Genomic DNA, 25,068 nt, shown 5'->3' on the forward strand with positions numbered 1-25,068 from the left:
TTAAAGTGGAAACAGACGACTTTTCAACACAACTTTTAAACGCCAATGGTGCCATTATCCTACAGCCATAACACTGTGCATTACATATTTACTTCATAAGGATAAGTTAAAGCAAAACACTTGTCTATTTCCACTTTAATATCCAACTGCAGGTGGACCAAAAGAAAATTTTAGACATTGGTTTGGAAGTATAACACGTACACAGATTGTGTTAATAATGGGCGAACGCTGAAGCACATAAACACACACATAATCAGAGCAAGCTGTTCAATACAAAGTGTGTGTGTGGGTGTTTTCTGTGAAAAATGAACCATCTCTTATTCCTCAAACCGGTGAGTAAGGACCAGAATGTTTGTGCTCAATCATGCTCAACGCTAAAAGCCAATACTCTTAAACCCACCGCTACAGACCAAATACAGTACAGTAGCCAGCATCAAGTAACATTACATGAACCCCCCCCCCCCCCCTTTTTTTGTCACATTCAAACTTTTGTGATTGTGTGATTGCTTTGTTAATAAATCTTCAGTAGATATAATTAGTGCCTTAAAAGAAATCTGTGTCCTTCCCAGTTTGTCAGAGCAGGACCAACAGGAGTTTCTGAGCTAGGATATCGCAATAAAAATTAAATACCATATACAGTCAATCCTAACAGGCACACTATGGACAGCATCTGGTGCTGACATAATGTTTTTACTACCCACATTTATTCAGGAGGTGCTGACACTGATTGTATCAGCTGGACTAATGAATCCACCCAATGAATAAATGAAGTTGGCTAATGTGGTTACTGTGTATTGCAGCAATGAGCTACCATCCCGGTCAGGACTCCACTGAAGCTTCACTGACACCGAAAGTTTAAACAACATTATAATCAGTTTTAGATAAGTTTTAGATAAAATAATTCCAAACTTTTGACCCCTGTTGTACACATTGTCAGTTTGCACCTCTCATCAAATCAATGCTGGGAAATAGTGGATTGGGATTCTGTATATTTTTGCCAGTACATTTTTGGACATTCACGTTTCACAAAACCAACTATACGCAAAGCTACTAACCTGTGCAAACGGAGTCACTATCATGTCTTCTCCATGCCTGCGAAAACCACAGACAAACACAAACAGACATCCAATGAAAAAGCTGTGTGATACAAAAAAACTCTTAACACAAACACGCCAACAATGACAACAAATGTGTTTGTTTGTTGTCATCATCTTAATGTGGGGATTGTAAAGGAGGAGTAAGGGGTACAGTTCCCATAGTTGGTCTGAAATATCACACTGGACATAAGGAGAGGGGATTTTTCTAGTTATACAAACATTTCTTAGAGGCAAAGATGCAGGTTACAGTTAACCCTCGGAGCCAAGGAACTACTGCTTCAAATTTAGTTTCAACACACATGAGGTGAGAGAGGAGAAAGACAAAGACTAACACTCATTACTGGCAAGGGAATATTTATCATTACTGCATCTACCCATTGAGGTATAACTTAACCAGTCACAATAAACCTGCATTAAGTGATGTTTTTAGGAATAAATGACTGAAATGATACATTTGTAGCCCATTTTTTGGGGTCTCTGGCCTCAAGGTTCTTATTAGGTTTGCCATATAGAACCACTGACTGATATTTCCAGTAATCAAGCTCATAGAAGCTGAGTGTCTGCTGCTACCTGTCCAATATGTGGTCCAATAAACAGTGATTGGTAAATTGGTTGGTGGAGCTCAAAGGTTAGTGAATATTAAAATTACTGTCACTGGCTGATAAGAAACTTGTCTCTATTAGGATGCTGTTGCTAATGTCGGCAAATATTTGCTAATTAGTCATTAACATAATTAATCATTAATCCTAACAACTCAATAGCCCAGTGTCAGGCCCATGTTTCTACAAATATCTATAATCACTTAATGTAGATTTAATTTTGTTCTAAGCCTCCAAGATATATATTTGTATAACTGGTATTATGTGCAGGTGAGGAGCAGTGTTCGTGCATCAGCTGGGTGCTGGGTAAACAACCTTTGGACAACTTTTGAAGAGGTGGAGGTTTCTGAAAGTTTAAGGGTCTCAACATGCACCTCACAACCATTCAGACTTGAGGGTAAATTCATGCTGCCAGTGAAAAGTACAGGTTCAAAGTCAGCCTGTCCAGCAAACATTTTGACGTTGAATAACTTCAGCTACTGTATGACAGCCTGTGCACATTGGTTCTCACAGTTTTGTAAAATCAAAGCCTAAATATCAGACAGCCTTTTCATCAAATTAGCAAATGGTTGTACTTGTGATACCAAATCACCATCTGTCAAATGCTTGCTGGGACTGTTTCAAAAACTTTGCAGGGGTGATCATATTCGAGTTGAGCATCCAAGGCATTTTCTTCAGGTCGTGGTCAGGGAAAGGTGGTGTATAAGTGGGGTGGTAGGAGGGGAGGTGGAGGGGGTAATAGGTTTGGATCATAACAACAGAAGAGATGGACAGAAAGGTCACAGCAGTCTTCACACTTTGTCTCACCGAGGTAGCCAATTGACTTCCCAATGCTTCAATCCCTCCTCCCTTCAAAACAAAGGAGCGACAGCTATTGGTGGTCGAGGCCCCATTTACACTCTGGCTTCAAAGAGACTGCTAGCTGTACAGAAAAATCTTTAGCTGTATAAACAGGTAGAAACTGGATGAAAAACTAGTTCCCAGATAAGATTATAGCTTCAGCGTTAGTTGTACATACTAACTGAACTTGACTGATGTTCATGCTGACAAACATGAGCTCTGCTACCAAAAGCCTCTTTAAAGCCAGGTGCCAAATATGCACTTTTTTGGACATGAGTAAATACAGACAATAAATTCCAGTGTTTCCCTTCCTCTACTGTAACAGTAGTGATTCACTCCATGTGATTTGATGCTATTTACTGTATGTTTTATATACTGTATGGATCAAATGAGGGCAAGAAACACAAAATCTATTTCTTTCCCACATGAAAGAGTTACAATTGAGGGCGTCAGAATTTACTTCATGTATCCCACTGTCACAAAAATTTATGTGGAGGCACACTACTACTGAGTGACATGGGAAACATGGAGATTAAGTGGTTTTTTTGGTATCCAGCACCTAGTCTGGACCTAGATAAAAAAAAACAATCTTACATAAACACATCTTTAAACACTGTCAAACTATTGGCTCTTTCAAGCCTTACATTGTTTTAAGATAGTTCGTAGCTGTTTCTCCTGGAAGAACGGTCATTTATTCTTTGCGCTGTGAAGCAAACCAATAGATTTCCCTCCAAATCAGTGACCCCACACTGTCAAATTGAACATGAAGTAGTTAAAATACTCACAGGTCGCTGGCAGTGGACGAGTTGCGGGACATGGTTTTGGGAGAAAGGTCGAAGTCTGAGTCGGAGCGGTAGAGGAAGGACTCACGGCGCTGACTGTGGGGGAAGTTGGCCTGAAGTACCAGACCAGAACCCGGGCTAGTCTGAGAGTCCAGTGGACTGCGTCCCACCGACAGGCCATTCTCCACATCAAAACTACAGAGAGAGAGAGAGAAAAAGACAAAATACATAAATACTACTGTTACAGTGTCTATTGTTTCCACCTGCTACTGAGCCAGAGTGCTATTTTGTTTCACTTCATTAGTCCTTTAATTCAATTATTGTGGGTAGTCTGGGATCAGGCTACCTGTAAATATCACTACTGTTTTAATGCAACTAATGCAACAATTACTACTACAATTACTGTCACTAGTACCACTACTATTACTGCTGATGCTACTGAACTTAATTTGCATACCTCAATGACTTAAAGCACAACTTCACTCACAAAATGACCATTTGTATATCAATTACTCACCCCATGTTACGTCTAATTTGTGAAAAAACAACAACTGTTGTTTGTTTGGTTTCTTTTTTGCATGCTTCAACGATAAATGAAGAATCCAAAAATGAAGAAAATTCAAAGGGGACCACATTTAACAACAGCAAAACTTTATCAATTCAAGGAACACAGGGTGAGTAACTGACATGCAAATGGTCATTTAGTGGAAGAAGTATTCAAGTATTCAACAAGGATACTGAGAGAAAGAATAAAATAGAAAGTGCTGGACTGGGTCAAGACCCTTGGTGTACATGATCATGAAAAATCAGGTGCTCTTCAAGGATAGGGCAAGTAGTCACATAAGAGTAAAAAGCAATGACTGTCTTTCTTAGTGTGACAGTCCTTAGTGTGGGCCATTAATCTATGCATTATATACATATCCATGGGCTTTTAACTAAAGTTTGAATGCCTCAGATACATTTTGGACTGCCAGCCCATGCCATGGACTTTCACACTAAGTAAGTTGGACAGTCATTGCTTTTTATTCTCATGATGCCGATAGAATATTTCGCTATCGCTATTCAACAGGTACTATGGCAGAGTTGTCTCGTCTTTCAGCAAGTAGCGGAGGTATTAACAGTGCCAAATCTACGTCTTTGTAAAAGGGACAACTGGCAGGACAGGAGCATGGACGGGATGGGTCTGACATTTTGATGACGTGTTGTGTGTGTGACCAACCATCAGGAGATTTCAAAGCAGCTTGTAGCAGTTACCAGCTAACTCAGAGAAGAAGAACAGCAACCGAAAATGTCCACAAATTGGGAATACAATGAGATCAGGGAGCTCCTTACCCTTCAAACAGAGGACGAGATCTGCCGCCACTTAACAAGGACTATAAATGATTATTAATCGCCTTGTTAATGCCATTGTTATTGTTTAGGAAGTGCTGCCAATGTATATGCTATATATCACACTAGAGGCAGACGCTGTTGTGTTAAAATGTCACGCCCATCATGCTTCTTTTGCTTGTGCAATGCTGGCACGCTGTCTAAAATCACACAATAGAGTGGCTTGACGCTGCCGTTATTTGGTTCTGCGACAAAGTGAAAGGCAGCATAAAGACGGGACTTCTTAATGGCCCTATGGCGTGATCTCTGTGTAAAAAGGGCTATTGACTGGGGTCATTTCTCAGCTTTACATCCAAACCTTGTGACACCCAAACAATCTGACACTAATATAAAACAGCTCCTGTAGCTGCTGGAGACATATACATGGAAACAGTAAAAACAAAGATAAGATAAGGATAAGACAAAGCTAAGATAAACCACATATCATAAAAGCCATGCAGTGTAAGTGTGAGTGGAGCTAAAAGTACAGAAGGCTGTGTGTCCAAATATCAAATGTTTCTGAAATGCAGCAGCATGTTTGCTGAGACAAAACTATCACAGTGAAGTCAGTGACAGCAGAAATAAGGCAGTTAAAATTAAAAAAGGACACAAGAACAGGATATGAATATTAATCTGACGGTATGAAAAATCCTCAACAGCAAGAAGACAGCAATGTCTACATGCTGTAAAAAGGACAAAAACGTTAGATTCAATTTTTCCACCCTGATTGTGAGCATCGTTTCCAACAGGTGACCTTGTGATTACTCACTTTTCGCAAACACACACTCACACACCTCTTTTCCTCCGCTATCTCCACATGACGTCAACACTGACTTCACGCGTGGTACGTCAGTAGAGCTGCTTACCCATAAAAACCCCCCCGCCACTCCCGCTATCACCCCATCGCAGCCACCACACTGAAAGGCACCCCTATGACTGAACAAAGTTCTTTAACGTCTACGAGCATCCTTTTTTAAATTTGGATTTCATTGGTATGATCAAAATGAAATTGTATTTCTATTAATCTGCCTTTTTTTGGCCAGCTGGATGCAGCAAGACTCTACCCTGATTTAATACCTTTGAAATCCTTCCAGTCACGATGAGGTCAGTCTGCAGGGTCTGAATTAGAGGGTTTGGTATCACAAACATTCACACAACAAATTCTCTTTATCCCAAAATTTCCTTTGAACCAAATTAGTGAAGTAACCACTAAGAAGCACAGAAGATGAACAAGGAGGGGCAGAAGAGATCTTGACTTTAAGTTTTTGTCTGAGCACACAGAGGGGGTGATACGATAGTGAAAGATTAACGCTTTTCTTCATGGAAAGTGTCCTAAGCATCTTTTTTCAGCCTCACCACGGTTTACATTTCTTTAGCAGGGCTATGCCTTGCTCAAACTTCACTCTTTTTAAGACTGAAACCAGTGACCTTTTGGTCACAACTATTCTTTTCTTCTCTGACCTGAACTCTAACACAAAATATCTTCCACATTACTGCATTAGAAGACACAAATTTTCTGTGATTAAAGTTAGATTTTAATGTATCAGTATGTGGATACTTGAGTTGTAATTTGAAGGTATTCGTGTGTATTTTTTACCAGTTAGGTCCATTGTTATCTGCTGTAACTCCCCCCTCCTTCCCTGGTCATGACAATAGAAAACAGAGCACCAACAGAGCACTGGAAGGTTGCTTCTGTGTGTATTTTTAGCTCAGCCTGCCTCCAGCGCTCCAGCAATAGCATTGCCTGATAAATGAAAGATGGCTATTATGCAATCGATGCTGAATGAAAGACCCAATTCACAGAAGCAGAGAGAGACAGACAGGAGGAGGAGGAGGAGGTGGGGGTGATCAGGAAGGCTGTATCCAGCACAGTGATGTGGCTCAGCATCTCACACCTGATTGGTGTGGCACGGCAGAGAGGAGGAGCAGGGCTGCAGCAGGGCTTACCTCAATGATAACACCCCCACCCCACCACTTCACTACACCTCAGCCAACCCCGTTTTACACCCCCCCAACCCCCATCCTGGCTCAGTGTAGTCGGCCGTGACGAGGCTCCATCAGAGGAGACCAGTGACGTCAGAAGCTATAAATAGATCTGCCTGCCAGGAAAGAGGGGAACTGGGAGACTTGTGACGGAGCTTACGTAGATACCCCCCACCCCAGGCAGGGTGCAGATGATTTCTCTCCTCCTCATGAATACATACATGAAGTATTTTCTTTTGCATTTTGATTGGTTGAGTGCCTCTAGAAGACTCCAAGTAGACCTCAAGACCATAGTATTTTCTCTCCAGTTCTTAAACTTGAGACTTTCTTTTTATTGTTTATTCAGATAAATCTGAGTGAGCAGGTAGGATGCTGAGGCATGTTGCTCAAGGACGCTCTGACAGTGTCCATGGCTCCTGCCAAGACTGAACACAGTCAGATGGTATTTACTGCTACTTAGTTATGTCCTTGAAGCAGTAAAACATGACTTTAAAATGTCTTTCAAATTCAAATTCAGCTTACACTTTTATTGATGTGTCATATCTGTAGTTTTTACATCCTCAGCAATATCTGACCTCACTTTTTTCTTGTGTGAGAAAAACCATCATGGGACACTAAATCTTTCCACTGAAACACAGACTTGTACATTTTGGTATTAGCATCTCAAAGTCACCTGCCACCTCTATTTATTTATATTAATTACCAGCTTTTAATGAAAAAATATCCTGTAAAATATATTAGCAAGCAATGAAATGAGGTTTTCAAGTTGTTATTCTCATCCACCTCTGACACTGACTGGATGACACTGAGATTTAATCAAACACCAACTGAACATGTTGGATTTTCCCTGCTCTTTTAAGGTATAAAATGCAGGATGTCCTACAAAATGTAAGGACTCATACAGAAGTAATCCCTCTCAATCATCACTTATAACCCACTAAAAGTGTATGGTGGTGTATTTATCTGCAGAGAGTCTGCCCTCTGCCTGTACTTTCTTATTTCCCTCTTATTCTGCTGTGATCATGATGTTTGGGACTTAATGAAAAGGTAGCAACCATTTGCCAGACCGTAACTAAGAAGCATGCATCCAAGAAGAAGCTAAATTATAATTATAAGTTCATAAATTAGATAATATAAATTATACATGCTAATTAGAAATCGTAATAATTATAATAAATAATTGTGGACACAGCACAGACTTATTAAGATTTTTAGTGCTTTTGATGTTGTAAGATTTTCACACATTGATAAACCCCATTGAGCTTTTCAGTGGCTGCAGTTCACCAGAGCTCGCTGTTAGTCAATGGCATTCATTCCCATTCAGAAGTAGCTGACCAGGCTTCTAATAGTAAGACAGCTCCCACTACTGAGGAAAATATGGTACTGCAATGTCCTGTAAACAAGGCTCTGCTCAAAACTTGTCTTTTGTATAATGATCTATCTTTACTGTGTCTATGTGAGTTATTTTTTATCAGTCCTAATGATACTTTCTTTGTAATTTTCATATTATGTACAGCAGGGCTGAAACCAGCTGAACATACTGTGCATTTCATTACTTTCATGTAAAGTAATCCAGTTGTACTTTATGATTTTTTTTTCCTCCCATCACAAGAATAACAGAGTAGTATTGGACAGACAATGGATGGCTCCTTGAGGACATATTTGGTTTCTGCTGCAAAAAAGAAAAATAATGTAACTTTTAGAGCAAATGTAAAGGCTATTAATCAAGGCTGGACAAATATTAAGTTTTTTAATTACAAGCTGTTATGTAAAATATAAATGACACTGTAGCTAGAGCCCAACCAGTCTGAGTTTCTACAGTTGATAACAATATTTCCAGATGAAGCTACTACCGTACCCCTGCTACTGGGTAAGATGGGCATTCTCCCTTTAAACGGGCAGACAGGCAGATAAACAGGCAGCCTGGCTGGCGTCTTGTTCAGTTGCAGCACACACAACAAGTTGACCTTGCTCTGTCTCGTGCCTCCAGCATTGTTCTCCAATTCTCTGACGTAAATGATGGCTCCCTTTTCGCTCTTTAACTCTGTTTTACTTAAGTTTTCTCACACTCACCCACCCACACACACACACACACACACACACACACACACCCTCCAACACCCACATCTGAACCTCTGCTTTTGTTCCCAGGATGTTTTGGTTATGGCTCATCGACATATCGAAGAGGAGGAATTCTTTTTCCTTGGAACCAAATAAAAAGGACTGCTTATTTGTCTTCGTTGGAAACTGAATGGTGAGATTAAACTGGGATTACAGTATGGAGCTAAAACAATTGGCCATTTAATCAATAAGTGAAATGACAGAAAATGATTCACCAACTATTTTAAATCAGCCCTGTGATAGTCAAGCAACCTGTCCAGGGTGTACCCTGCCTCTCGCAGAGTGTCAGCTGGGATAGGCTCCAGCCTGTTTGGATACATAACAATTTTATCTTAACTCTGACTTAAAATTACATAAGGGATTAACATCATGGTTAACTTTTACAGTTACAGTCACTATCTTTATCTAAAAATGTCACTGTACAAAAACTGGCGAACCAATTTGATGTATGGCCATGCCCAGAGCCAGAGAACATTTTTGAATCCGAGGCCTATATCATCCCTGTAAAGCCTCTTCCTAAAGTTAGCCTCTGCAATTGCATCAAAATCTAAACCCTTAAGGATGGGAAATTCAAAGTACAACCAGTCCCCCTTGTTGTCCGTGCACACATGTTTGTGATGTGCTCATGGGAACCAGGGATGAGGGATTTAAGGAACTTTCTGTTTCTGATGGGGGATGACACAGGCACAGGGTCAGAGGTCAACCCACACACACATACACACACATGCTCCCTCCTGTTTTCTTTCCTTGTAGCGTGGGAATTGGCCGAGGGGCCTAGAGCATCACACCAGGAAGGAGGTGAGAGGTGAGAAGGAGAGGAGGAAAACAGGCTAGGGTATACATGAATGTGTGTGTGCGTGTGCACGTGTGTGTGTGGGAAAAAATCGATACAGCAAAGTGTCATGATATTTTGTGTGGAAATTTTGTATTGATACACAGAAGCCAAGTTATCGATTTTTAAAAAGTATAAATCATTAATACTGAAAATACAAATTAAAGCTACAGTAACCTACTAGAACAGACCGAAGACTTTATCTCTTTAGATAAAACAGACTTTGACAAAGTTTGCCTTTGGGGGCGTAACTTACAGATGAAAATAGGTAACTGATTGCAAACTACTACAATATATGTTATCACAATATTCTTAAAATGACAATAATACGGCACTGTGACTTGGGTATCGTGATAATATAGTGCTGCGGGGACTCTACTGATTCCCACCCTTTAAATTCACTAATGATTTTACATGATTTGAAATGAGAAAAACAGCATAAATATAAAGCAGTTAGAGAAGAACCTTTTGGAAGGGCAATGTGTGTGTGTGTGTGTGTGTGGGAGTAAGAGAGTTCAGGGAGTGGAGAGGGTTTGTTTGCTTTACACCTCAAACCTATTGTATATTTGATCTGAAAGCAGCAGAAAAACAACCCGCTTCCCCCTCATCCAGCCCCCTGCCTAACAGATCTTTCCTTTCGCTGTCACTATGCAATGTTTGTACTGTGTGTGTGTGTGTGTGTGTGTGTGTGTGTGTTTATATATTCATGATGACAGCACACAGAGAGGAGATGTTCGGCAGCAGGGCAGGAAAAAAACAAGCAGCAGAGTTATTTATGCAGACCCAGATCTGTGTATATCAAAGCAAGAAACAAAAAACCCCACCTGGTTCAAACCACAAGTAAAGTCTATAGCTCTGAGTTCATCACAAACACTCTCCACTTTCTGAAGGAGTAGTATCTTTCCACTTTTCTTCAACTTTATATAACTAGCCTGTGCTAATAAAATAAATGAAATCAATCTTAAAAGATATAAAAAAACATCCGTAAATAGTTGTATTTGTTGTTTCAAAATAGCTACATATTTATAACTGATTAGTCCGCACCAACAGCTTAGAGGCCAAGGCGGAATTTATACTAACGAATCGAAGCAACACCATACCTACGCCACAGGCTCTACGTCGACATAGAGCCTATGGCGTAGCCTGACATGCACCTCCCAAGAAATGTAACTACACATTATTGCGATGCAGACCTGTCTATTTTTGTAAGCTGACACCATTTCCCTCAGTGGAAAGGAAGCTTTTATTTACTTTAATTTCACAGATAGGAAACAATAAATTGTGAAGACAGTAAAGCCTCCACTAAAATAACATTTAAGTCTTGTTTCTGATTAACCCTTCGGGGATTTATACATTAGGATTTATCCTGGCTTCATATGAGCAGAGGAAATCTCTGCTCGTCGCTAGGCTAATCTATACAATGTAAAAGGCCATAGGCTTGTGCTAATAACGTTAGCGTGTTATATTATGCTCTTGAATGAGGCAGCTTTGCAGTGCTCTACAGACGCTGACTGTCTGAACAAGAGGTGCCCACAAGAGGCTCTTGGACATATACTGAGTTCATCACTGCATAAAGCAACCTTAGTTCAACCTGAATATAGAAACGCTATACACAATAATACAGGTAATAGCATTCAGAGAAATGGTTAGCATCTAGAAAATTTCCCTGTAACCACAAAGGCCTCAAGGTGCTGTAGCTGACTTTATTGACAACCCAAATGAGAAACAGTTTCCACTAGCAGTAACATTATTTCACTTAGCCCTAGCTAAATTAGCTAAATTACCGCAGTGTTACTGTACTTCAGTCTGCTACAGAGAGAAGCGTACATTTCATAACATGCAAAGATCATGTAATACTACTCTTCTTCGAGACTACCACAACTCCGTAAAGAGCCAGCTGCTCTTTCCATCCACCTGACCAGCCACTGTGGATCGCTGTCCAAACAGAGCAAACACTCTCTGCCCAACATCTGATCTCAGAGCAGCTCATGTCTCTCTAAATATAGCCAAGGGGAGGAGAAGGTTGCACCAAGTCAAGCCAGCTGCTGTGTTATTATTTTTCTGTGTGACCTCTGACCTACAGGCAGAGGAAGGACTCTCGCCTTTGAAAACAACAGACATGTGTTTTGATTGCTGCAACAACAGAGAACGGTAGAAAGAAGGTGAGATAAAAGGCCTAACATTACAGGCTGTGATCCATACTCAAATACTGTGTGCAACCATGTGCATAATTATCATAACATACTGAGGAGTGTTAAAACTGTAACTTTCGTGTGTCGACTGTATTTGTGTGACTACAGTGTGTGCAATCAGTGCAGTTGTGCAGCTGGGAGTATTTTGTTACCATAACATCCCCTGTTAACTTCTAAGGTAGATCTTCTGATAATCCAGAGCATAGGCATTAACTTTCTGCTTACATTTACTATAGCTATGGCCCACAGGGCACAGACACAGGGGCCCAAAGTGTAAGGGACCAACTAGCCTTCACTTGCAAAATGTCACTAAAATTAACACGCACCAACCAGGAAGAGACTCAAAATGATCACAAAAAGACAACAAAGTGGAACAAAATGACTACAAAGAGACACAAAATGATCAAAAGAGCCACAAATAACCACAGGGACACAATAAACGACCAAAAAAGTCACAAAAATCCCTTTAAGAGACATAAAACAGCCAAAAAGAGACCCAAAATAACCCCATAGAGACACAAACCCAAAGAAAGAGAAAGAAAGTCTTTGTGTCTTGCTCTTTTGTAGGACAGGTGGTGGGGCCCGTTGCATAACTGTGCCCAAGGCTCATTGTCTTACAATCCGCCCATGACTGTAGCTACAGAGTAGATAGATCGCAACAAAACCTGACAATTCCCTTTGTTTTTTTTAGGTTAGATTATTTTATCCATGGGTCATTGTTAAAACATTATGTTTTCTCTTGTCTTGGGAGTTGGGAGGTTGGTCAGTGCGGCTAGTGATTTGTTGTTTGGTCAAAAACACATCTGCAGGGCAGCTGTTTGCTGTCTTGGGTGTTTGAACTGTGGTTCAATGGTGGCCTCTTCAGCAGACTGGCCCTTTAAAAATGAAAAGTGACCAGTGTAGTGCTCAAGTGGTTAAATTTTTGGTGTGCAGGGCGCCTCAAAGGTTGATTCACTCCTCCGGACGAGTATTGATCGTGGAGTCTATGTGCAGTGATTAGGTCTGTCCATCCAGCCAGGGAGAAATCCATACAGTGGCTGATGAGCATTAACATCATTAGAAAATGGTTGGGAGGGTAACACACTGGGCCAGAACCACCCAGAACCACACACACACACGCTCACAGAGGCAGTGTGTGATTATAGCCCCAGCAGTAGAGATCTAGATTTGGCTCCAGAATCAATGTAAAAATCGAACAACCTTACATCACACTGGTGCGCAACTGGACAGGCTGGTTTAGGGCACGAACACACACACACACACACACACACACACACACTGTCTGTCTTTGCTGAGCAACAGGCCATGCTGAGTGCTCCTCTAATCAGGTTCATACGGCACTAATTGGCGCCTTTCGGTATACAGTGATTGAGTCCGGCGGTAAGGCTGGAGTGTGCCACTTCCTCTTCTAATTAGCCAAGGGCAAACCAGCAGCAGCCAATCACATCACTGATCAGCGGGGCACGACAAGATGCAGAAAACAGGGGGAGTGTGTTTTCTTCAAGTCTTTCTGTGCCTTTTTTGTCATAATTGTTTTAAGTGCTTTCAGTGTGTAGCACTTATTATCATTAACACTATTAAGAGGAGTAAGATTATTCTTTAATAGAATAAACGGCATTGGATAAAAAAACATATTAAAGAATAAAATCTATTTTGTATGTACATTTTCTTAGGGATGCACTCAATTTTTCAGTTTCTTAGTTTTTAGTGCTAGAGCAATCCTTAAAAATGATCTCCATGATTTCTACACAGTGAGGCACACAAATAAGCACGGGTATTGGATCAGTGCTCGCTATCATCAGAGTGGAGATATCACAACTGGCACTGGAAGAAGAAAAATTGGATGCATTCCTATATTTCACAAATATTATTATTTTGTTTTTGCATTAATAACCCAGGATGAAACAGAAAATATCAGATATTCATAACAATGATACTTGCAAACGTGTTTATACCCACAATAGTATTTGTTTTTTTAATCTCATCTAACTGCAAAAACCAGACACCATATGACCCTGAGTCAATGTTCATGTATCATGCAGCATAAACTGATGACAGCATCTATAAAACACTCACACACACTCACACCATCTTGTCACATCACTGCAGTCTTTGTAATCTGTAACGAAATAAAGTCCAGTCCCCATGCCTTTCCCTACCTGGCATCCCGCTGCGTACGCAGAGCCCTGAGGTCTGTGTAGGTGATCGAGTTCACCTGTGACAAACTGCGCAGGAACAGGCTGCATGTGGACTCCTTATTACTTCATTTGTTTAGATTATGTAAAAGTCCATCAACCACACTATTGTCTAATCCTGCGAGGAAATAGCGTGACAGAGCCTCTTTGTGAAGAGTTCATCTACCCCTTGAGTTGATCATCATTCCTGGAGTCACAGAGATGTCAGGATAACACTCAGTCAACTATTCTAGCTGTGATATTCTGCACAAGTACACACGCAGTCACACAAACACAGTCACACTTTGTCTGCTGACGTCAGTTGTGGTTTCATGGCTGTCACTGCAATGCCGATCGACCAGCTCTCAGGCCTGCAATTATTCCCAGCTGAACGCTCCGCTCACTGCAGTTCTGTTTTTCCACCAAATGAGAGACTTAAACACAAAGGATGCTATGAAACACGCTAAAAAGATACAAGCCGGAAACCAGCTGGCTGCACTTGTGGACGCAGTGGGATTTCTGTTGAGGCGTGTTTGTTGTAGGAACACAGAGGAGTGACTCCAGGGACACAGAGCAGAGGCGTCCTGTGGTTCAGTGGTTTGAGGCGTAAGCCGTGAATTGCGCGAACGATTTGGGATCAAGTCCAGTGAGCAGCCACTGGCACGTCAATGTTTCCTGTCAGTCCTCAGACTTTATTAGCTGAATATATGAGTTAGGTATAACCTTTTATGTATTGGGGATGATGGATCTTTGTAGAATACTGTATATATCATAAAGATCTGAAAACGTCTGTTATTAAACCCTAAAGACAAATAACCCTAGATTGGAAAACTGGAGTGATGTATTACATCATTATGACATCACATGCAACAGCTGTGGGGAACTTTGCACGACATCTGTGAAATGGCAAAGATCCTGAATGGACATAAACAGACAACAACAGCTGTCTGTGAACATCTGACCAAAATCAGTCACAGCAGCGACTGGGAGGAGTCAGTGGACGGACGTAGAAAGATCAAGGAGGCCATAAACATCTGAAGCCAAACGCCATCTTTGAACAGAGATAATTTATGGTCCCCCCTTCACATACTGTACAACCACCTGTTAACACGTTTCATACTTTGAGAACCTCTATCATCTGAGGAGGAATGTGGTCGACACTTCAGGTTAAAGCAGAGTTCAAACTATAAAATAATTTTAATTGGCAGGTAAATATCTTTCCAAGCTTTGTTGTAAATTAAGTTGTTAGTTATACTACAAGAATTCCTGGAGTTTTGACCTCCATAGACTGTTTTCCTTATTCATACACATTGGAAGCAGGTGAAGTTGTGCCAGGAATTCCCACTGTGTTTCTACAGTAGCATACTGTATCAGTCAGCCTCTTTACGAAATTTCCTCTCCATGTGATGTGGGGATACGCTAAAATCATCTGAAGGATGTAACCTAATTTATCATACGTCGAAAACGTTATCATTTTTCCACCTCTGAAACATAGCCAAGGTACGACCATTTCTAAATGAAGAACATGCCTAGAAATTGATTCATGCCTTTATTTCAAGTTGACTCGACGACTGTAATGTAGTTTTTACTGGCCTCCCAAAAAACACCGAGAGACTTCAACTCATTCAAAACTCAGCAGGCCAGTCTGAGCTGCTCTGCACTGACTTCCTGTTACATCTAGAATCGATTTTAAGGTCCTCCTCCCTGTATACAAAGCCTTACATGGGCTGGGACTGAGCTACATTGATAACTCCCTTGTTCTTAGAACACTGCGATCATCTGCTGCTGGTTTACTGGAGGTTCCCAGTAACAGCTGGAAGAGGTTCGGAGATGCGGCCTTTGTCAATTACGCCCCAAAGCTATGGAACACACTACCTATAGATATCAGGGAAGCTAGCTCTCTAAATATTTTCTATAAGAAAGCTAAAAGCATATCTGTTCACTTTAGCCTTTAACTTGCTCTGTCTGTCTTGAAACAGGTCAGAAACTCTTTCTTTTTATGCTTCAGGCTGCTGCAACTCTTTTAAATTTTTTAAACTTTTAAATCTTACTTGGTTTTATGATTTCTAGTTTTACAACTCTATGATTTTATGAATCACTTAATCCATGTTTTAAACTGTTTTAAATGTCCTTTTATATTGAATTGTCCATTATGTCTATTTCATGTGAGAGCACTCTGCCCTTATTGTGGTGGTACATTAATAAAGTTCATTATTACCTAAGCACCTTTTGGGGGGCAGAATACATAGTGCTCTTGCGATTGGTCAGCCTACTCAATCAGTGAAGTTGTGCAGAATTCAGTGTGGAAAGCAAGAGTCTCCTTAACTGAACCCATCAGATCCATATCATGCGAGGATACTCAAGGCAAGACATGCCTGAGACAGTAAAGCCTTACCAGCTGCAGGGGGATGATACGACCACCAAGACCAATAGCTGGTACTTACAGCGTACTTAAACGGGCGGTGAACCAGGACTAACGTGACTCTCCGTTTACATTATGTTGCAACATGCTGGCAGCTCACGGTGACCTTTGACCTCATGTGGATGGAGCTGTGCGTCACGTCGTTGTGTGTTGACATATGGGCTGAGGCCCCGAGGGCTGGCAAACCTGCTGTGACACCACCAAAGGTCATATCTCATTTCTGAGCCGTTGGAAGGGACAGATCGTATGTAGATAGCACAAAAAGTCAGACGATACCTGCATGGAGACTACATGAGTTAAACTGATATTTGGCTCAAATGTCAGCCTTAAATTAAATATCAGACATCAGCCAGCCACTGGTATCATGATCTGATGATGGTTACTATGATGGAAGTTTCTGACTGACTAGAGCCCCAGGGAAACATAGAACCTATCTTATTATTTAGTTTGTTACTTAAAGCTAAAGTGGGACTTCGACATATAAATGAATGTCTGGTACATTCAGGATCTTACCAAATTAGTTTGCACAGTGCTGATAAAGTCTATCGGCACCAGGGAAAGCCCTCTGTGTGTCACAGTTTTGGCGCCCTCCTGGTGCATTTTACGTCAACCAGCCAGAGCGAAATGGGGGAGAGACTCATTTATTTATGTTAGATTTGGCACAGCTTTTGGTTTCCTTTTTTTAATACTTCATCTGTATGCGAATACTACTGATGTTTTCTTCAGATACTAGGTATGTTGACAGTATAAAATAAGGATTTCTTTCACAGGCAAGGGTGGGGAGACCATTGTGATGGAGCAGCAGCCAGGATTATGGTGGAAGATATGCAGAAAAGCCCTAAGAAGTGTCCAAGAAAAGTTTCTGGAGTGGATGCTCAAGATAAGAAAGTAATTTAGCGTTCAGAGAAAGAATAAAAGTTAAAAAAAGACCTGAATTGAGTGCTCCTGGGAGCGCCAAGTTCACCTGCTGGTATAGGTTGTAGGTGTTCATCAACAGTGTTATTAATTCTACAGTTAAAGACAGAGACGTATCCAAGCATTTCATTTGCTAACAACTGTAGCGAGTCAATAGTTGTGAAGAGTTATTCTGCTGTAAAAAAGCTGAGAGCCACAAACTAATTTCATCAGTGTGATTTAGAGATCTTGTGGTTTTGGGCTGTGAGAATATTATTGTCCACACAAGAGTTTCCATGCATATCTAAGCCTAAAAGAATGAGCACAATACATCACACACAAAGAGCTAGAGTAGCTGACCGCAGGTGTCAGCTACAGCTGAAAACACTTATATCAACACGACCATGCTCGCAGCGCTAGTATACTGCTCTTTCCTTGTCATCACTTCCTGCAGCTGCAACAAAGAAACAGCCTTTCAGTTAAGAAACCTTATTAGACTTTAATTACAAAGCAGCTGTAGAAGAAGTGATGTTTAGGATAGTTAAGCTTGGACTGAGGTTAACAATCAACAGATGGACATTTTTTACTGCTGATTTGTCTCTGGATCAGTTCAGTACACAGACTAGATAAAGAGCTGCAGGCACTTGTTTCACTGTGGCCAAATCTCAGACCTCCAACACACAATCAGGGATGGCAAAGCTCTTCCCTGAGCCTTCCTTTTCCTAAACGTGTAGCTTACTGTATTATGTCTGAGGGTATCACTGAACTGTCATGCTGACTATTGCTTCAAGTTAACTGTAGCTGGGTGTAGCACTACTGGCCATGCCAAATCTTCCCCAGGGGACAATAAAGCACATCTTATCTTATCTTACCTTAAAAAGCTGTGTATTACATACTGTTCAGATACTTTTCCACCATGACAAAAACCCATGAAGTATTTGGAGGAAGGAAGGAATTTGCAGAACTCTGGAATCAGCATTGCTTGATTATGTGTTGATGCACCAACAAGAAAGGCACAAATGTGACAACTTAAGAATGAGAGCAAGGATAAATCTGAGGTAGTGGATATTAAATTGTCAAATGTGAATGTAAGCGGCACAAACTATCTGCTATCAACAGCTTCAACATAAAAATATAGAAAAACAACTTAAAAAAATACAAACTGGTTGACAACTGCACAACAAAACAAAGTTAGCCAAAACACAGAGAGAGACTGCAAATTAAAAAATCAAACTGCAGTTATCATGCTGCTATAAACTATTAGAACACTGATCCTTATGTAAACACAAACTCAGTTAAATTCTGTGGAGGAACTATGACCTGTGACGTGTTTAGTGTGACGTTTCGCAAGCAGCCAAGAGCAAAAGGCCACACATACATTACACATTTCATCATGACAGTCACCAACATGCAAAGAACAAAGCGCCTCTGACCTCAGCAACTAAATCATGTCGACTACCACCTTCAAGAAATATCACATCAGAGCTTTAATCTATTGTATTAAATTAACTCAGTACTTCAAACACACTGAAGAGCAGCTATAAATGGAGTCAAACACTGAGGATTAAACCACCTGAACTAAAAAAAACAGCATTAAAGTGGCAACAAAAAGACAGAAGGGTCCTTCAAATACAAATGTTTTATTTGTATATTGTAATTTATGCTGGTGAATGTTTGCAAGATCCATTAACTCTGTCATTAGGTGGCTTTTTATGGGGCTGTTGAGGTGCTTTGATCTCACAGTGCTGAGTAACTTTGGTGACATTTACATTTTCATTGTTGTTATTATTACAAGATTGATGAGCTGTTAGCTCCACTTCTCACTGTATGAGTCAGTGTCTAGCTGACATCACTGGTCCACGCTGGGTGGTAAGTCAGAGTCTGACGCAGTCTCCATCATCACCATTATCAACATCGCTGAAGTTACAGGCCTACTGATTAAAAGAGCAATACTGATGAGCAATACTGATTAGGACAAGATAAAAAGGGCCGATTTGGATAAAATCATTCTGTATTTTTATATTGTAACACTGATGTTGATAATCCAAGGTAAATGTATGTTACCAGTCAAATCAACAGTACTGTGGTAAACATTATGTGTGTAATGTAAGAGGACAGAAGAGTTCAATAAAGCAGGACAAAATAGAAAACTAAAGGACAGAACAGAAAGTGAAAAGACAAGACAGAATATGGCACTATGGCAAAACTGAGTAACTTTATCAGACTGTGGGTAAAGAAGAGATGACTGAAACCTTTCACACACACCAAATTCCTACGTCATCATGAGCTAAGTATCCGCACTGACAGACGTTAATCTCTGTTTGCCAAAACTAACTGTAAAACTTACAAGTTAAAGGGATGATGATGAGAGCAGCATGTTTCCATGTAGGAATTAATGGAAACTACACAGGGTGCGGGGTTAAAGGGATTCATACAATTACAAAGTGCACTCTACTTTTCTCCGCTGCTTTCTGAGTGTGTTATTACACACATGTGGTCGATCCATCAGGGCTATAAATACATCCAACTCTGTGTTCATTAGCGATCTCCCTTTGAAGGTTTTTTATTGGTGGGTTGACATTATAAAGACACTTTGATCCCCCCTCCCCGCCCAACAAGTCTGTTGTCGTCATGGCTTTCTGAAAGGCTGGCTACAAAATTAGTCACATTTCCTTCTGCGGCCCTTACGACTGCAGGCACTTTCAGGTATACTCATCTGGTGAGTATAAGCGCTTATTGTTAAAAGACAAATAAGCTAACGGCTATTGCCCTCATTGTTTTTTGTTTTAGACATTATCTGTTTTTCTTCTTTAAAAACTAATCGTCTACAACTTCAATTCTACATTCATTTAATTTCTATTATTATTATCATTATTATTATTATTATTATTATACTCTCACACTTGACCCTGAGCCTTCTGACTGTATGTGCACATTAAGTTTAGGTTTCTTTGTGTGTGTGTGTGTGTGTGTGAGAAATGTAAAAAAAACAAGCAGAGATACAGTAGATAAAGATGAGTATTTTCAATAATGTCCATGTGTTTTCCTAAAAATTGTGCGATTATTGATGAGAAATTAAAAACTGTCAAGACTAAGCTTCACCCCAAACACACACACACACACACACACACACACACACACACACACACACACACACACACACAATCACAAATTAATTATGCCTGTTTGGGATGAAATAGACTGATGAAATCTTCCAACCATCAGGGAAAATATATGAAATAGGTCTCTGTATAAACCCACTACTGAGCAGCACAGACAGACGATGACTGTAGGGGTGTTATGGTGATATTTCGGGAGATGAAATCAAAAATATCATCAAATATCATTAAGTACACTGAGGTCACTCTGACCTCTGAGTAGCTCAGACTCATTATACTTTAAGTCAAGTATGAATAATAGGAATATCATGAGGTTATAAATGTTACATGCTGAGTAACAAGAAAAAGATTGTGTATCTTATTATGAATATTACAGGAACAATTTGGAGGCAGACGCTGTATCCAGACACACCTGGAACCAAGATCACGATGAGAATATTACAGCACAATTTTACTGTCAAAGTCAGAAACTTCTTTTGATAATACCTGAGTGATTGTTGTTAATAAAATAAGATCAGTTTAAGTACTGAGAGGCCCTGACACAATATAAAATGCCTGCAGTAACACTGTAAAAAATATACAATAAACTGTAGTCACAAATATACTTTTGATCAGCTAAAACCATGTAAAATAATAATAATAAATTCAATGTCAAGTGATATTGTGATTTTGAGGGGGTGGGTACAATATCACAAGCAAGTTAAAACATAATGAGAGCTGTATTAAAATAATGTTTCAAGACGTGCTTTATAATAAACTAAAAAATGGACACATTTTAGTGGAAAATACAGAAAAAGTAAAAGCCTCCCTGACCTTTTCAAATATATTACATATAGAATAAACTTATATAAATCTCACATTTGTTGCAGGGCTGTGGAATTGGACTGCAATGTATTTGGGGTTTTCGTGATGTTATGACCACCCATCTTATTGAAATAATACCATAGGAGACAAAGATTATTCATTATGATAAAAACACTGTATCTCCCTATGAGAATTTTATATCTTTAATATTACAGTAAAGTTACAGTGATTTTATCGTAACTCACTGAAGTGTTTGTCAGCTGAAGAATTGTGTAACTGGTTAAAAAAGAAAAGAGAGAATAGACAGCAGTGTGTTTAGAGTTGTGCATCTACAACATCTGGATTAAAACCACATCTGGCCTACCGCCTGCGTTTCTGCACAATGTCGATGGGCCGGTTGACAGCGCACGGCGATCCACAGATATTCCCATTCCTCACTTTGAAGTAGCGATCCTGGACCGAGGGGGCCAGATACATACAGTTAGTCGGTAAACTCATGTTTGTGGTTGTTTTTGTCTCCCTTCTGCTTTGCTCTGCACTAATCCTCCTCTTCCTCCTCCTCCGGGTGCTCCTCTACTCCTTGGCTCTCGTGCGCTCTCCCCTCTGTCTCCACACCACACCAGGTTTCCATTGAGGCGCAGACGGACGGAGGAAAACCCTCCTCGGTGTGTTTCAGCGGCATGCCTCCAGTCAAGAAACCAGTCAAGGGTGAAAAGGAGGAAGCAGGATCAGAGCAGAGTGGGTTTTAAAGAGTCATTTCCTCAGCACTGCTGTTTCATGCGGTTTGGAGAGCTGAAGGAGGAGAGCTGGAGCTGTTGGTTTCAAATCCACATTGAGGAGTTCAGCTCCTTTAACTTCAGTGCGCTCTCTCTCTCTTCTCTGGAGATCCCACCCTCCTCCCTCCCTCCCTCCTTCCCTCCTTCTGTCTCTCTATGGCTCTCTCTGTCTTTTCTGGCACATGGACTACTGAGGCTTTAAAAAAGACATGAACTATGTGACAGTGTATGTGCAGCATGTGTGTGTGAGTGAGGGAGATAGAGGGGGTCTGCGGTCGTAGTAGTTGCATCACGTGTATGCATGTGTGTAGAGTGAGTTTGTGCAATGTGTGTGTACGTAGGGTAATGTATATGCAGAGTATGTGGTAAACGTGTGGTGTATGTGTGCAGTGTGTGTGTTTCAATGACCACCGCCTCTGAAAGGGGAAGCTCTCTGAGGCAGTGTGGCAGCCTCCTGTGGATATTTTAACTGTTTACAGGCTCAGCATACTCACTCACACACACACACACACACGTTTGACAGACTCAACATAAAACAAATTAAGTTAAAGCCTTTTCAAAATACAGCAACCACAAACAGATCCTTGATCACAATCTAACACATACTCCTTCAGCTTCACTTCTGTGAAAACTCATTTATGCATTCCCACGGTCTTATAATAGTCTCTATGTCCTTATGGATGTTTTTAGATTTGCACCATACACAGCACATCAGCAGGTTTAACTGTATAATTCACAGGAAAGCTCTGAGCTCCAACCTGCAGTATGCTCCAGCAGAGGAGCACCACTCAGTCTCACCAGTCAGGGACCGATGGACTCGCTGGACCTGATGATCTCACCAACTGACCGTCTTGCTGCTGTCGACATGGCAGACAAATATTTGTCTTTTAAGAAACAGGGCAGGCCGCTGAATAGGACGTGCTGCCAGACACATGAAAGAGGAGGTGGAGTGCGCGGGGCATTAAAATGTCAGACGTTTAAAAAACTGACTTGACCTATCAAAAGCCATGACGTGGTGAGGATGTGGAGGCAGCATCAGATGTTATGCCTTCAGCTGTTCTCTCAACCTGCTAAAGTTGACCCAGTTCATCTGAAAGCTGCTGCCTGAACTCCCTCTCCACTCTAGCTAAGATATAAAGGGGTGCATTTTTTTTCTCTTGTCTTCAAGTCTTGCCTCAGTTTGATTTAAAATGCGTGCTACTTCAAACAAACAAACAAAACAACAAACAAAATTAAGGCAGTCAGGCAAAGATTCCTCTGCATTTGTGGAGACAAAAGAAGCTCACAGTCTTGCTCAAATGGAATTCAGGGGCTGGTATACAGCATCAGAATGGCAGGTCGCAGGGTCAAGAAAGCCCTGGAAACACCATTTCCCCCATTCATTTTTATGACCACAGATTGTCATTCGCCTTTGAGTGTGGCCATTCGAATCACTTTGGATGTTGTCGGACAACATGTCATATGAACCAATCCTCGTATAACTCAACCCATCGCACAGTCTAATACACTATTACGAGTATTTTCCTAAACTACTCTGTGCTCTGTATGACCGTGATTATTCACACTGACCCTTTCCTCAACTTCAGTGGAGCTGGGTCTGAATCACACCACATGTTCCCTGTTAACACAACAGTCTGGTATCATGTCCACATTACTGAGAATGCTGCACAAATCTGTTGCATTACCGTCGTTCATGGACAAGACGTTGAGACAACTGAACACCTTCACTTGGGGGAAGCAACTTGTTCTCCCAATCCAAAGAAGGAAATACAGTTTGGTGGCCTCACAGGTGCTGCTAAGTGTCTCCAGTACTCCATATCCATGCAGCACCCCAAACAAGCCAACCAGACGACACAATAACAAAGCTTTTCCAAATCCACAAAGCACATTTAGACTGTTGTTCCCCTCTAGAACCTTGCAAGAGTAAAGAGCTGGTATCCCTTTTCCCTCAGGACAGAGTCAGCATGGCCCCTACGGGATCTCAGATTCACCAGTCATAGCTTTCTTCCCAGCATCCTGGTATGGGCTTTCCCAGGGAGGCTGAGCAGTAATAATACACCAATAGTTTGAGAAAACCCTCCAGACCACCAAGGCCTCTGCCTGTCTGGCAATGCACTGATCCACAAGGGTCTTGATTTGCTCCTAGAGTACCTTCCTACATGTGTCCACATTGTCTTTAGGAGGAGAGACTGCCTTTACAACACATGCAAACCTTTCCACCATGATAAGGTCGATTACAGAAGTTTCATTCAAACTTCTTTTTTGGTTAACTTTTTATTTTTGTACAAACAAGTGCTGACTTGAGCTTAAGGTCATGCATCAAATAATAGCTAAATCATTCACAGGACTTAACACAGTCAGACAGACAGACAAAGGGCGGACTTCCAGTACTTCACTTGCAACAAAAAATCCTCCAGAACTTGTTGTTTGTGTCCGTTTCTTATACCAAGAACCACAGAAGGAACAAGTATTACGTTTTTCATGCTGTGATTCCCAATATCACATTGAGCTATTTACCATGTTTTGATTTTTGCCTTGGTTCAACTAAACTGAAGCCCCGTACCCCTCCCACCAATGCTCTCCTCTCTCCCTTTGCAACGTGCTTGTGAAACATGTTGGACCTCGAAACAGATGCCGGGGTGGAGGTTTGCTGAGAATGAGGTGTTTGTGAGGCCGCTGTGTAACCAAATCCAGCAGCCAAATGACTTCTACGGTCCAGCTGGCTGCTGGCTCCTATGACAACATAACGTCTGGTAATGAGAATAAGCTGCAAGGGGGGAGTGCCATGCATGTGTGTGCATGAGTGTGTTTGGGAGTGTATGTGTCAGACTGTACCAAGTTTATACTGATATACAGAATCAAAGTTATATTGGAGGATTCTGGAGGATATGATGGAAACTCACAACTACAGAGATCTAGTTTTTCATTGATCAACTTAATAGACATGTTTATTATTTTACAGTCTAAAGCTTATATACAGTACAGGCCAAAAGTTTGGACACACCTTCTCATTCAATGCGTTTTCTTTATTTTCATGACTATTTACATTGTAGACTCTCACTGAA

At 40.9% G+C, this 25,068-nt stretch overlaps 1 protein-coding gene across 7 annotated transcripts in view; it reads right to left on the bottom strand.

Moving 5' to 3' along the window:
- Positions 1–25,068, bottom strand: part of pde4cb (phosphodiesterase 4C, cAMP-specific b) — a 131,565-nt gene that overhangs the window by 17,850 nt on the left and 88,647 nt on the right. For 4 of the 7 annotated variants that reach the window (XM_033621125.2, XM_078168877.1, XM_033621124.2 and 1 more), the window contains 3 exons: positions 3,322–3,513; positions 2,504–2,545; positions 1,056–1,092 (listed from right to left, as the gene is read on the bottom strand). In XM_033621125.2, the coding sequence (XP_033477016.2) occupies positions 1,056–1,092; positions 2,504–2,545; positions 3,322–3,513 (271 nt within the window). Of the gene's footprint in view, positions 1–1,055; positions 1,093–2,503; positions 2,546–3,321; positions 3,514–21,591; positions 22,119–25,068 lie in introns of those variants that run through there. The other 3 variants (XM_033621127.2, XM_033621126.2, XM_033621128.2) reach the window with 2 other exon arrangements.

Source organism: Epinephelus lanceolatus, chromosome 6 (genome assembly GCF_041903045.1).
Source record: "Epinephelus lanceolatus isolate andai-2023 chromosome 6, ASM4190304v1, whole genome shotgun sequence".
Taxonomy (NCBI): domain Eukaryota; kingdom Metazoa; phylum Chordata; class Actinopteri; order Perciformes; family Serranidae; genus Epinephelus; species Epinephelus lanceolatus.